This window comes from Eucyclogobius newberryi, unplaced genomic scaffold (genome assembly GCF_026437365.1).
Source record: "Eucyclogobius newberryi isolate DKJ021-1_F unplaced genomic scaffold, fEucNew1.0.hap1 SCAF_2, whole genome shotgun sequence".
Taxonomy (NCBI): domain Eukaryota; kingdom Metazoa; phylum Chordata; class Actinopteri; order Gobiiformes; family Gobiidae; genus Eucyclogobius; species Eucyclogobius newberryi.
Window position 1 is genome coordinate 749,762 of NW_027315834.1, and position 13,589 is coordinate 763,350.

Below are 13,589 nucleotides of genomic sequence, written 5' to 3' on the forward strand. Positions count from 1 at the left end.
ACACACACACCTCCAGCTGTGGGACACGGCAGGACAGGAGAGGTGAGACACACACACACTCCTCCAGCTGTGGGACATGGTAGGACAGGAGAGGTGAGACACACACACACCTCCAGTTGTGGGACACGGCAGGACAGGAGAGGTGAGACACACACACACACACCTCCAGCTGTGGGACACGGCAGGACAGGAGAGGTGAGACACACACACCTCCAGTTGTGGGACACGGCAGGACAGGAGACATGTGTGTGTCCCTCAGGTTCCGGAGCTTGACCACAGCCTTCTTCAGAGACGCCATGGGATTCCTCCTCATGTTTGACCTCACCAGCCAACAGAGCTTTCTCAACGTGCGCAACTGGATGAGTATGTTCCACACAACCACACCCATCACAACCACACCCATCACAACCACACCCATCACAACCACACCCATCACAACCACACCCATCACAACCACACCCATCACAACCACACCCATCACAACCACACCCATCACAACCACACCCATCACAACCACACCCATCACAACCACACCCATCACAACCACAACCACACCCATCACAACCACACCCATCACACCCACACCCATCACACCCATCACAACCACACCCATCACAACCACACCCATCTACACAACCACACCCATCTACACAACCACACCCATCTACACAACCACACCCATCTACACAACCACACCCATCCACACAACCACACCCATCACAACCACACCCATCACAACCACACCCATCACAACCACACCCATCACAACCACACCCATCACAACCACACCCAACCACACCCATCTACACAACCACACCCATCTACACAACCACACCCATCTACACAACCACACCCATCTACACAACCACACCCATCACAACCACACCCATCACAACCACACCCATCACAACCACACCCATCCACACAACCACACCCATCACAACCACACCCATCACAACCACACCCATCACAACCACACCCATCTACACAACCACACCCATCCACACAACCACACCCATCACAACCACACCCATCACAACTACACCCATCACAACCACACACATCTACACAACCACACACATCTACACAACCACACCCATCACAACCACACCCATCCACACAACCACACACATCTACACAACCACACCCATCTACAAGACCACACCCATCTACACAACCACACCCATCCACACAACCACACCCATCTACATGACCACACCCATCTACACAACCACACCCATCCACACAACCACACCCCATCTACACAACCACACCCATCTACAAGACCACACCCATCCACACAACCACACCCATCTACAAGACCACACCCATCCACACAACCACACCCATCTACAAGACCACACCCATCTACACAACCACACCCATCCACACAACCACACCCCATCTACACAACCACACCCATCTACACAACCACACCCATCCAGAGTATGTTCCACACACAACGACACACTTCAGAGTGTTATAAAGCTCTAAAGACACACCTCAGAGTGTATAAAGCTCTAAAGACACACCTCAGAGTGTATAAAGCTCTAAAGACACACCTCAGAGTGTATAAAGCTCTAAAGACACACCTCAGAGTGTATAAAGCTCTAAAGACACACTTCAGAGTGTATAAAGCTCTAAAGACACACCTCAGAGTGTATAAAGCTCTAAAGACACACCTCAGAGTGTATAAAGCTCTAATCTATCTCGTATCTTAGCTTCCAAGCTAATACCTTTGTGAATTTTAAACCACTTTCATAATATCTTTGATGAAGAGAATGTTTTGAATGATTTCCTGTGAGGTCATTAATCTCGCCTCTTGTCTTATTCATTACCTGTAGAATTTGAGGATCCTTGTTTCCTGCTATTTTAGTTTGCATCTGCTTTAGTTTGTTTTGTAAATCTTTTATTTTTTCTTCCTTCTTTTTGGCCGAGGCAACAGCAATGACCCTGCCCCTCCAAACTGCCTTAGATGCATCCCAGAGAATGGGAGGAGACATATCAGGATGAAGTCATGACACGCTTCATATTCACACACAACTTCCAAAGAACAGGTCTTGGACTTTAGTTCCGGGTCAGCTTTTGTTTGAACTTTTAGATATTCATGGATCTACACTCACCGGCCACTTTATTAGGTACAGCGTGCTAGTACCGGGTTGGACCCCCTTTTGCCTTCAGAACTGCTTTAATCCTTCGTGGCACAGATTCAACAAGGCACTGGAAACATTCCTCAGAGTTTGGTCCATCTTGACCTGATGCATCAGCAGCTGCTGCAGATTTGTCGGCTGCACATCCATCATCATCGAGATCATGTGACTGTGGAGGTCATGTGACTGTGGAGGTCATATGACTGTGGAGGTCATGTGACTGTGGAGGTCATGTGACTGTGGAGGTCATGTGACTGTGGAGGTCATGTGACTGTGGAGGTCATGTGACTGCGGAGGTCATGTGACTGTGGAGGTCATGTGACTGCGGAGGTCATGTGACTGTGGAGGTCATATGACTGTGGAGGTCATGTGACTGTGGAGGTCATGTGACTGTGGAGGTCATTAGATTGAACTCATTGTCATGTTCAAGAAACCAGTCTGAGATGATTGGTGCTTTATGACATGGCGCGTTATCCTGCTGGAAGTGTCCATCAGACGATGGTCACTGTGGTCATGGTCAACAACAACACTCAGGCTGTGGCGTTGACCCGGGGCACAAAGTGTGCCAAGAAAATATCCCCCACACCATTGCACCACCAGCACCTGCACCAGCAGCACCACCAGCACCAGCACCACCACCAGCACCACCAGCACCACCACCAGCACCACCACCACCAACACCACCAGCACCACCACCTGCACCAGCAGCACCACCAGCACCACCACCAGCACCAGCACCACCACCAGCACCACCACCAGCACCACCACCAACACCACCAGCACCACCACCAGCACCACCAGCACCACCAGCACCACCAGCACCACCAGCACCAGCACCACCACCACCAACACCACCAGCACCACCACCTGCACCAGCAGCACCACCAGCACCAGCACCAGCACCACCACCAGCACCACCACCAACACCACCAGCACCACCACCAGCACCACCAGCACCACCACCAACACCAGCACCACCACCAGCACCACCACCACCAACACCACCAGCACCACCACCTGCACCAACAGCACCACCAGCACCACCACCAGCACCAGCACCAGCACCACCACCAGCACCACCACCAGCACCACCACCAACACCACCAGCACCACCACCTGCACCAGCAGCACCACCAGCACCAGCACCAGCACCACCACCAGCACCACCACCAACACCACCAGCACCACCACCAGCACCACCAGCACCACCAGCACCAGCCTGAAGGCCAGATGGATCCATGTTTTCATGTTGTTTACACTAAATTCTGACCCGATCACCGAATGTCGCAGCAGAAATTGAGACTCATCAGACCAGGCTCCATTTTCCAATCTTCTATTGTCCAATTTTGGTGATCCTGTACTTTGTGTGGGAATTGTATTCTCAGTTTCCTGTTCTTAGCTGACAGGAGTGGCCCCCGGTGTGGCCCCCCGTGTGGCCCCCCGTGTGGCCCCCCGTGTGGCCCCCCGTGTGGCCCCCCGTGTGGTCCCCCGGTGTGGCCCCCGTGTGGCCCCCGTGTGGTCTTCTGCTGCTGTAGCTCATCCGCCTCAAAGTTGGACGTGTTGTGCGTTCAGAGATGCTCTTCTGCACCTCGGCTGTAACGAGTGGTTATTTGAGTTACTGTTGCCTTTCAGCTGGAACCAGTCCGGCCATTCTCCTCTGACCTCTGACCTCTGACCTCTGACCTCTGGCATCAACAAGGCATTTGCGCTCACTGGATTTTTTCTCTTTTTCGGACCATTCTCTGTGAACCCTAGAGATGGTTGTGTGTGAAAATCACCCACGCCACATTCAAAGTCACTGAAATCACTTTTCTACCCCGTTCTGACCTCTGACCTGCAGCAGATCCTCTTGACCAAGTCTTCAGCCTAAATGCATTGAGTTGCTGCCATGTGATTGGCTGATTAGAAATTTGCGTTAACGAGCAGTTGGACAGGTGTACCTAATAAAGTGGCCGGTGGGTGTATGTCTCCATACACTTGACCACATGTGTCCCCTCAGTGTCCCCTCAGTGTCCCCTCAGTGTTCCCTCAGTGTCCTCTGGAATACGGACAATCAACAGGTTTTGTGGCTCATCCAGTTCATCAGTCAAAACAAGCGCCTGGTTTGTCCAGAGTTTCTGATGTAGAGACGGTGCTTTCTCTGCTCCCACGTGAAAATGTCTCCCACGTGAAAATGTCTCCCACGTGAAAATGTCTCCCAGGTGAAAATGTCTCCCACGTGAAAATGTCTCCCAGGTGAAAATGTCTCCCCAGGTGAAAATGTCTCCCCAGGTGAAAATGTCTCCCACGTGAAAATGTCTCCCAGGTGAAAATGTCTCCCAGGTGAAAATGTCTCCCCAGGTGAAAATGTCTCCTACGTGAAAATGTCTCCCAGGTGAAAATGTCTCCCACGTGAAAATGTCTCCCAGGTGAAAATGTCTCCCCAGGTGAAAATGTCTCCCCAGGTGAAAATGTCTCCCACGTGAAAATGTCTCCCAGGTGAAAATGTCTCCCCAGGTGAAAATGTCTCCCAGGTGAAAATGTCTCCCAGGTGAAAATGTCTCCCCAGGTGAAAATGTCTCCCAGGTGAAAATGTCTCCCAGGTGAAAATGTCTCCCCAGGTGAAAATGTCTCCCAGGTGAAAATGTCTCCCAGGTGAAAATGTCTCCCAGGTGAAAATGTCTCCCACGTGAAAATGTCTCCCAGGTGAAAATGTCTCCCAGGTGAAAATGTCTCCCAGGTGAAAATGTCTCCCAGGTGAAAATGTCTCCCAGGTGAAAATGTCTCCCACGTGAAAATGTCTCCCACGTGAAAATGTCTCCCAGGTGAAAATGTCTGCAGGGTGAAAATGTCTCCCACGTGAAAATGTCTCCCCAGGTGAAAATGTCTCCCACGTGAAAATGTCTCCCACGTGAAAATGTCTCCCAGGTGAAAATGTCTCCCAGGTGAAAATGTCTCCCAGGTGAAAATGTCTCCCAGGTGAAAATGTCTCCCCAGGTGAAAATGTCTCCCACGTGAAAATGTCTCCCAGGTGAAAATGTCTCCCACGTGAAAATGTCTCCCCAGGTGACAATGTCTCCCAGGTGAAAATGTCTCCCAGGTGAAAATGTCTCCCAGGTGAAAATGTCTCCCCAGGTGAAAATGTCTCCCAGGTGAAAATGTCTCCCAGGTGAAAATGTCTCCCACGTGAAAATGTCTCCCAGGTGAAAATGTCTCCCAGGTGAAAATGTCTCCCAGGTGAAAATGTCTCCCAGGTGAAAATGTCTCCCCAGGTGAAAATGTCTCCCAGGTGAAAATGTCTCCCACGTGAAAATGTCTCCCCAGGTGACAATGTCTCCCAGGTGAAAATGTCTCCCAGGTGAAAATGTCTCCCAGGTGAAAATGTCTCCCCAGGAGAAAATGTCTCCCACGTGAAAATGTCTCCCACGTGAAAATGTCTCCCACGTGAAAATGTCTCCCAGGTGAAAATGTCTGCAGGGTGAAAATGTCTCCCACGTGAAAATGTCTCCCCAGGTGAAAATGTCTCCCACGTGAAAATGTCTCCCCAGGTGAAAATGTCTCCCCAGGTGAAAATGTCTCCCCAGGTGAAAATGTCTCCCACGTGAAAATGTCTCCCACGTGAAAATGTCTCCCCAGGTGAAAATGTCTCCCCAGGTGAAAATGTCTCCCCAGGTGAAAATGTCTCCCCAGTTGAACTTCTATTAAAGATGGAAGATACAACCATCATTCCAGAGGTCTTTTTGTTCAGCTCGACAGCGACTGAACTGTGCAGTTAGAGCCAAAAGCAAACCAGAAATACATTCAATATTCACATGTAGCTCATCTAGAACCTTCTGAATATGTGTCAACCTCTGGGACACTCAATGTGAGCTCCATGTCAGCTCTATGTGAGCTCCATGTCAGCTCTATGTGAGCTCTATGTAAGCTCTATGTGAGCTCTATGTGAGCTCTATGTGAGGGTGTGTGAGCTCAATGTGAGCTCAATGTGAGCTCTATGTGAGCTCTATGTGAGCTCTATGTGAGCTCTATGTGAGCTCTATGTGAGGGTGTGTGAGCTCAATGTGAGCTCAATGTGAGCTCCATGTGAGCTCCATGTGAGCTCCATGTGAGCTCTATGTGAGCTCAATGTGAGCTCTATGTGAGCTCTATGTGAGCTCAATGTGAGCTCAATGTGAGCTCAATGTGAGCTCTATGTGAGCTCTATGTGAGCTCTATGTGAGCTCTATGTGAGCTCCATGTGAGCTCCATGTGAGCTCCATGTGAGCTCCATGTGAGCTCCATGTGAGCTCCATGTGAGCTCCATGTGAGCTCCATGTGAGCTCCATGTGAGCTCCATGTGAGCTCCATGTGAGCTCCATGTGAGCTCCATGTGAGCTCTATGTGAGCTCTATGTGAGCTCTATGTGAGGGTGTGTCATGTGTTCCAGGTCAGCTGCAGGCCAATGCTTACTGTGAAAACCCAGACATCGTGTTGATTGGAAACAAAGCGGACTTGGCAGATCAGAGGGAGGTCCAGGAGAAGCAGGCGCTGGAGCTGGCCGATAAGTACGGGTAGGTCTCTCACACATCCTGCTCTCCCCTGTGTGCATGTGAAGGGCAACAGGGCCGCACCTGTCATAAACGCAGGTGCCCATGTTGTAACATGAGATATTTACACATAAATGAACGCAGTAGTGATGCGTCTTTTAAACCGGGGGTCTCGTGGGGCACGCGGGGCACCCTGCGGTCCGCTTTAGTCCTGCTTTAGACCCGCTTTAGAACAAATCACAGCTGTCTCTAGTGTCCCCTCTGTCTCTAGTGTCCCCTCTGTCCTTGATGACTCTGTGTGACTGATTTACCTGTGTCTTCACATCAGGATCATCTGCTCCTGAGCTCGTACTCATCAAGTGAGTGTTACTGTGACATGAGATATTTACACAGAAATATGCTCCAGATAATGATGCACATGTGTCTTTGACTCGTGAGTCAGGTCTGGCCAAGAAAGTCTCATTTACACAATAGTGACACACCAGTGACTCACCCTGGAGAGACTGAGACACAAAAGCAGAAAAGATGTTTTAGCGAACTTTATTGCAAAGTTTATTTGGCGCTCAGACCCCGGTGGAAGGCGTAGCGATCATGGGCACTCCATGATCTGATTGAATTAGATACCTTTCCCCCGGAGCCTGGAGACTGGTGGTGGTAGATGTGGAGAGAAGGTAGAGAGAATAATAGATGCAGAGGAGGAGCAGGGGAGGTGGGGGGTCGCAGATACGGTTTGAAGCGACTGAGCCATCAGCCTGAGCGCTTAAATGCCACCGCCTGTGTGTTGATTGGAGCGGGGAGGAGTGACTGAGAGCGTTGATTGGGGATGAGGAGCAGGTGTAGGGGCCATGACGCGGACGTCCCCCGTCCTTTCACCCTCCTTCTTTGACCAGGAAAAATTGCATAACCTCTTTGGGATAAGCGCAGAAACCTGGAAGAGTCCATGGTGAAGTGAGGGATCTGACTCTCACAGACGGACAGGCGGACGCCCATTTAGGTTAGGTCTTCCAGGTGAACTTACGCAGGCTTCATTTGTCTATTGAACGTGCCCGCGCTGCGGGACTAATAAGACTAATTTCTCAGTGAATATGATTCTGTTTGTAATAAAACACACTTTGAAACTAAAAATGTAGAGAACACGACGTGTCCCCTGGACAGAGCTTCTACTGTCCACAAGAGTCTTCTTCAGTGTCAAACACTTGCTTGATTGGCCCCGGTGGCCGTTTGTGGTGATTTTATTTTCTGCGCGCCATAGATTTTCTTGTGCGCGTAGCGCACTATGTGCAAGCAGCAGTGCACTAAGTGCGAGCAGTGCACAGCTGCGCAGGAGGGGGGGGACAGTGAGAAGGAACAGTGACATCTCTTGGGGAAATGTGGGCATTACAGGCGAAAGGTAAAATGAACGGCAATTAAAAAATTTAAATAAATAAGAATTATATTTTAATATAACTTGGACAAGCTTGGCTGGCCGGATTGAAAGGCCCAACGGGCAGGATGTGGCCCGCGGGCCGCAGTTTGCGGACCACTGTCTTAAAGTGTTTCCTGGTTTAAAATACGTTAAACAGGAATTTCATGCTGTCTAAAAAATCCTCGTCCATAGTTTCTTTGGACTATAAATTGAAGTAAAAATAATATAATTGTCATGATTCTATTGTAACCAGAACATTCACTCTTCTGGATTCTGGTCCTGATCCATGTGTCCCTTGCAGGATCCCGTACTTCGAGACGAGCGCTGCCACCGGCGTGGAGGTGGACAAGGCGGTCATCACGCTGCTGGACCTGGTCATGAAGAGGATGGAGCAGTGCGTGGACAAACCCCCGACCGAACCAGCCAACGGGACGGGCTCGGCCAAACTTGGTGCCCCACAGACTAATGAGAAGAAATGTGCATGTTAGACACCGTCAGGAAGCAACCAATCAGCTGCTCCCCACCCTAGACCCGCCTACTTTCCTTTGGCCTTGGTGCATGTTTGTCTTTCGTCATGAAGCAGTCTCCCAACACATTCCAACCTTCTATTATACCATTGTGTGGATGGACCTGGAGTCACTGATCCACATGAAAAAAACTGGCACAAAGCTAAACTTCTCTGTCAGCACAAATGAAAGGACCTGACTTTGTTTTGTTTTCTATATCAATACTAATTATAACATTATTAAAACTGGCAGCCGCATTCTGTTGTTAGATGTAAAGATGAAGATGTCTTTAACGATAAGCTTCAACATATGTGGATTTTCTCTTTGATTACTTCTTTATAAAACAATGACATCATTCAGTTATTTGCTATCATCCTCAGCTGAAACTATGACCTCAAATTCAGGACATTTAAATGATTTTGGTCGGGCTGTAGTGGACTAAAGACATTCTTGGTCGATCAGAGATGAGTTGAATAAAGTGCTCGACGCTTGTCCCATAAAAGAGCTCAAAACTATCAAGTACATGAGGATCAGAATACAATTACACATATTTTAGAAAACTACCATGGCGGGTAAAATGGCGGGTCAAACTGAATGGGCTCCGTGCACAGCGGAGCTAAGCTAATGCTAACTTTTATTCAATTGTAAAATATCAAACAACCAAATATAATTCTAAGAGACATTCTAAGACTGACCAACTGTTTTTATTTGTAGACTACCTAATTTTTATTATTTGTTTTTTATGCCTCAAAATTAGCATTAGCGTTAGCATTGAGACACAAATACATAAGTGTCCTCACCTCACACAAATACACCCACAGGCCGCTGTCTCCTGCCGGAACTTTAAGTACGCATTCATTTGAAAAGGACAGGAAGTAATGATGCTAACACTGAGCTAGCCTGGTACTATTGTGCACAGAGCCTGCTCAATCCCAAACTCATGGTGCTTTCATGTGACGTCCGACTGTTGCACATGAACCATGAGCACCAAGTTTGCACAAGTCGGACAAATGGAAATTCTGGACACTACACTAATGCCCCAAGTGGTGACGCAGTGGGCGTGTGATTGGTGGGTTAGGGTTAGTGGGCGTGTGATCGGTGGGTTAGGGTTAGTGGGCGTGTGATTGGTGGGTTAGGGTTAGTGGGCGTGTGATTGGTGGGTTAGGGTTAGTGGGCGTGTGATCGGTGGGTTAGGGTTAGTGGGCGTGTGATTGGTGGGTTAGGGTTAGTGGGCGTGTGATTGGTGGGTTAGGGTTAGTGGGCGTGTGATTGGTGGGTTAGGGTTAATGGGCGTGTGATTGGTGGGTTAGGGTTAGTGGGCGTGTGATTGGTGGGTTAGGGTTAGTGGGCGTGTGATTGGTGGGTTAGGGTTAGTGGGCGTGTGATTGGTGGGTTAGGGTTAGTGGGCGTGTGATTGGTGGGTTAGGGTTAGTGGGCGTGTGATTGGTGGGTTAGGGTTAGTAAGCGTGTGATTGGTGGGTTAGGGTTAGTGGGCGTGTGATTGGTGGGTTAGGGTTAGTGGGCGTGTGATTGGTGGGTTAGGGTTAGTGGGCGTGTGATCGGTGGGTTAGGGTTAGTGGGCGTGTGATTGGTGGGTTAGGGTTAATGGGCGTGTGATTGGTGGGTTAGGGTTAATGGGCGTGTGATTGGTGGGTTAGGGTTAATGGGCGTGTGATTGGTGGGTTAGGGTTAGTGGGCGTGTGATTGGTGGGTTAGGGTTAGTGGGTGTGTGATTGGTGGGTTAGGGTTAGTGGGCGTGTGATTGGTGGGTTAGGGTTAGTGGGCGTGTGATTGGTGGGTTAGGGTTAGTGGGCGTGTGATTGGTGGGTTAGGGTTAGTGGGCGTGTGATTGGTGGGTTAGGGTTAGTGGGCGTGTGATCGGTGGGTTAGGGTTAGTGGGCGTGTGATCGGTGGGTTAGGGTTAGTGGGCGTGTGATTGGTGGGTTAGGGTTAGTGGGCGTGTGATTGGTGGGTTAGGGTTAGTGGGCGTGTGATTGGTGGGTTAGGGTTAGTGGGCGTGTGATTGGTGGGTTAGGGTTAGTGGGCGTGTGATTGGTGGGTTAGGGTTAGTGGGCGTGTGATTGGTGGGTTAGGGTTAATGGGCGTGTGATTGGTGGGTTAGGGTTAATGGGCGTGTGATTGGTGGGTTAGGGTTAATGGGCGTGTGATTGGTGGGTTAGGGTTAGTGGGCGTGTGATTGGTGGGTTAGGGTTAATGGGCGTGTGATTGGTGGGTTAGGGTTAATGGGCGTGTGATTGGTGGGTTAGGGTTAGTGGGCGTGTGATTGGTGGAAGGCAAAGTAGAGTTGGTTACAAAGAAACAGATTGCAATATATTTTGTATTAAGTGAACAGTAAGTAAGCAACTTCTCTGCCCCTAAATATTGAGTCAGATGTAGAGCTTGTACCAAAGCACACGACAGGTGAGCGAGCTCCGCCTTCAAAGAAACGTCCCATCGAACCCGAACCCAACAAGCACATGAAAGCAGCATTCTTTCTGCTGTGGTCCATGTCTCTAATCACAGTCAAAGAATTGATCAACTAAACATGTTGATCAACCAATGAATCAAGTGATGGATGAATCGACTGATGGATGAATCGAGGGATGGTGGTCCTACAGCCTTTGTTAACGTCATGTTTCATAGCTTAAAATAATGTCCGATCTTTCGTGTAAGTGTGTCCTGTCTGATGCGATCTGGGTGAAGTGGTTAAGGTTAGGTCCTGGTCCTGGTGCTGGTGCTGGAGGTGGAGCTGGAGCTGGTGCTGGTCCTGGTCCTGGTCCTGGTCCTGGTCCTGGTGCTGGTCCTGGTGCTGCTGGTGCTGCTGGTGCTGCTGGTGCTGCTGGTGCTGGTCCTGGTGCTGGTGCTGGAGCTGGTGCTGGTCCTGGTGCTGCTGGTGCTGGTCCTGGTGCTGGTGCTGGTGCTGCTGGTGCTGCTGGTGCTGCTGGTGCTGGTCCTGGTGCTGGTGCTGGAGCTGGTGCTGGTCCTGGTGCTGCTGGTGCTGCTGGTGCTGGTCCTGGTGCTGGTGCTGGAGCTGCTGGAACTGGTGCTGGAGCTAATGGTGCTGCTGGTGCTGGTGCTGGTCCTGCCAGGTTGAATCTTAAATGATCAAGCAGGTGAACCCAAACCGCTCCATGCCGCCACGTGTGCAGTGATGGAAGAACTACTCCATTTCCTTAAAGGTTCATTGACTTCCTGTTCAAAACGGCGCTTCATAGTTACATTTCACAGTAACAAGCAGTGGACTGTTAATATAACATTTTAACCCGACATGTATCTCTCAGAATCTTAACTTTTGAGCTGCTGACCAGGATTAAATCAAACGTGCAGAAATCAATCCAAAAACAACAAAGAAAAATGAGGTTAAACACATTAAAGCTGAAAATGTCGCCTTTAAATAAGTTATAGTAGCAAAAAACTATATTTTTTCAACTCTGGGTATCACATAAAAATAGACTTGAAAGTAAAGTGACATTGTTGCTTGGGAAACTGCTTGTCCTGTTTTGTTGTGTGACACGGCGCCCTCTGCTGGACACGTGAGGCGAGACACTATAGGCTTCCTATTTTTCTTTTTTCATATTTAATTTAATCCACTTGCAGTCATAGATTTAGATCATAAGTAACATTTTACAAACGTTACAATCTTGGACTGAACAAGAGTTTAAGTGTAATTTAGTTTTAACTCCACGAAATGTAACAAAATGTGATTTTAATTTATTTCATGTTTTGGCAATTTTCAGTGTGATCTGGACATTTAAACCATTTGTTTAATGTTCATATTTTACATAATATGAATATATATCATGATGAAAAGTGTGTACTACATGTTTCCCTTTCATGTGGAAGTTTCTCTGATACTTGCAGTGTCTCGCCTCAAATACTTCTGTTGTATGAATCCATTTAACAATATCAAAAGACCCAAAACATATTGAAACACAATATGAGAGCAAATGATAAGGCAAAATGAACACGGGTAGAACATCCACAAACACAGGTAGAACATCCACAAACACAGGTAGAACAGTAGAACATCCACAAACACAGGTAGAACATCCACAAACACAGGTAGAACAGTAGAACATCCACAAACACAGGTAGAACATCCACAAACACAGGTAGAACAGTAGAACAGCCACAAACACAGGTAGAACATCCACAAACACAGGTAGAACATCCACAAACACAGGTAGAACATCCACAAACACAGGTAGAACAGTAGAACAGCCACAAACACAGGTAGAACATCCACAAACACAGGTAGAACATCCACAAACACAGGTAGAACATCCACAAACACAGGTAGAACAGTAGAACATCCACAAACACAGGTAGAACATCCACAAACACAGGTAGAACAGTAGAACAGCCACAAACACAGGTAGAACATCCACAAACAGGTAGAACATCCACAAACACAGGTAGAACAGTAGAACATCCACAAACACAGGTAGAACATCCACAAACACAGGTAGAACAGTAGAACAGCCACAAACACAGGCAGAACATCCACAAACACAGGTAGAACATCCACAAACACAGGTAGAACATCCACAAACACAGGTAGAACAGTAGAACATCCACAAACACAGGTAGAACATCCACAAACACAGGTAGAACATCCACAAACACAGGTAGAACATCCACAAACACAGGTAGAACAGTAGAACAGCCACAAACACAGGTAGAACATCCACAAACAGGTAGAACATCCACAAACAGGTAGAACATCCACAAACACAGGTAGAACATCCACAAACACAGGTAGAACAGTAGAACATCCACAAACACAGGTAGAACATCCACAAACACAGGTAGAACAGTAGAACAGCCACAAACACAGGTAGAACATCCACAAACAGGTAGAACATCCACAAACACAGGTAGAACATCCACAAACACAGGTAGAACATCCACAAACATAGGTAGAACATCCACAAACCCCTGCGTCTCTGTCTGATCACAGTCCTTTTAATGCTCAGAATATCATATGTTTTCCATGTTGTTGATAAAGTTTACAAAATGACAT

The 13,589-nt window shown here is 48.4% G+C and overlaps 1 protein-coding gene across 1 annotated transcript in view; it reads left to right on the forward strand.

Moving 5' to 3' along the window:
* The window catches only part of LOC140367926 (ras-related protein Rab-27B-like), a 35,926-nt gene extending 27,193 nt beyond the window's left edge, over window positions 1-8,733 (forward strand). The window contains exons 4-6 of the mRNA XM_072454712.1: window positions 260-363; window positions 6,556-6,679; window positions 8,362-8,733. Coding sequence (XP_072310813.1) covers window positions 260-363; window positions 6,556-6,679; window positions 8,362-8,548 — 415 coding nt within the window. The 3' untranslated portion in view covers window positions 8,549-8,733. The remainder of the gene's footprint in view (window positions 1-259; window positions 364-6,555; window positions 6,680-8,361) is intronic.
* Window positions 8,734-13,589: the final 4,856 nt, after the last annotated feature.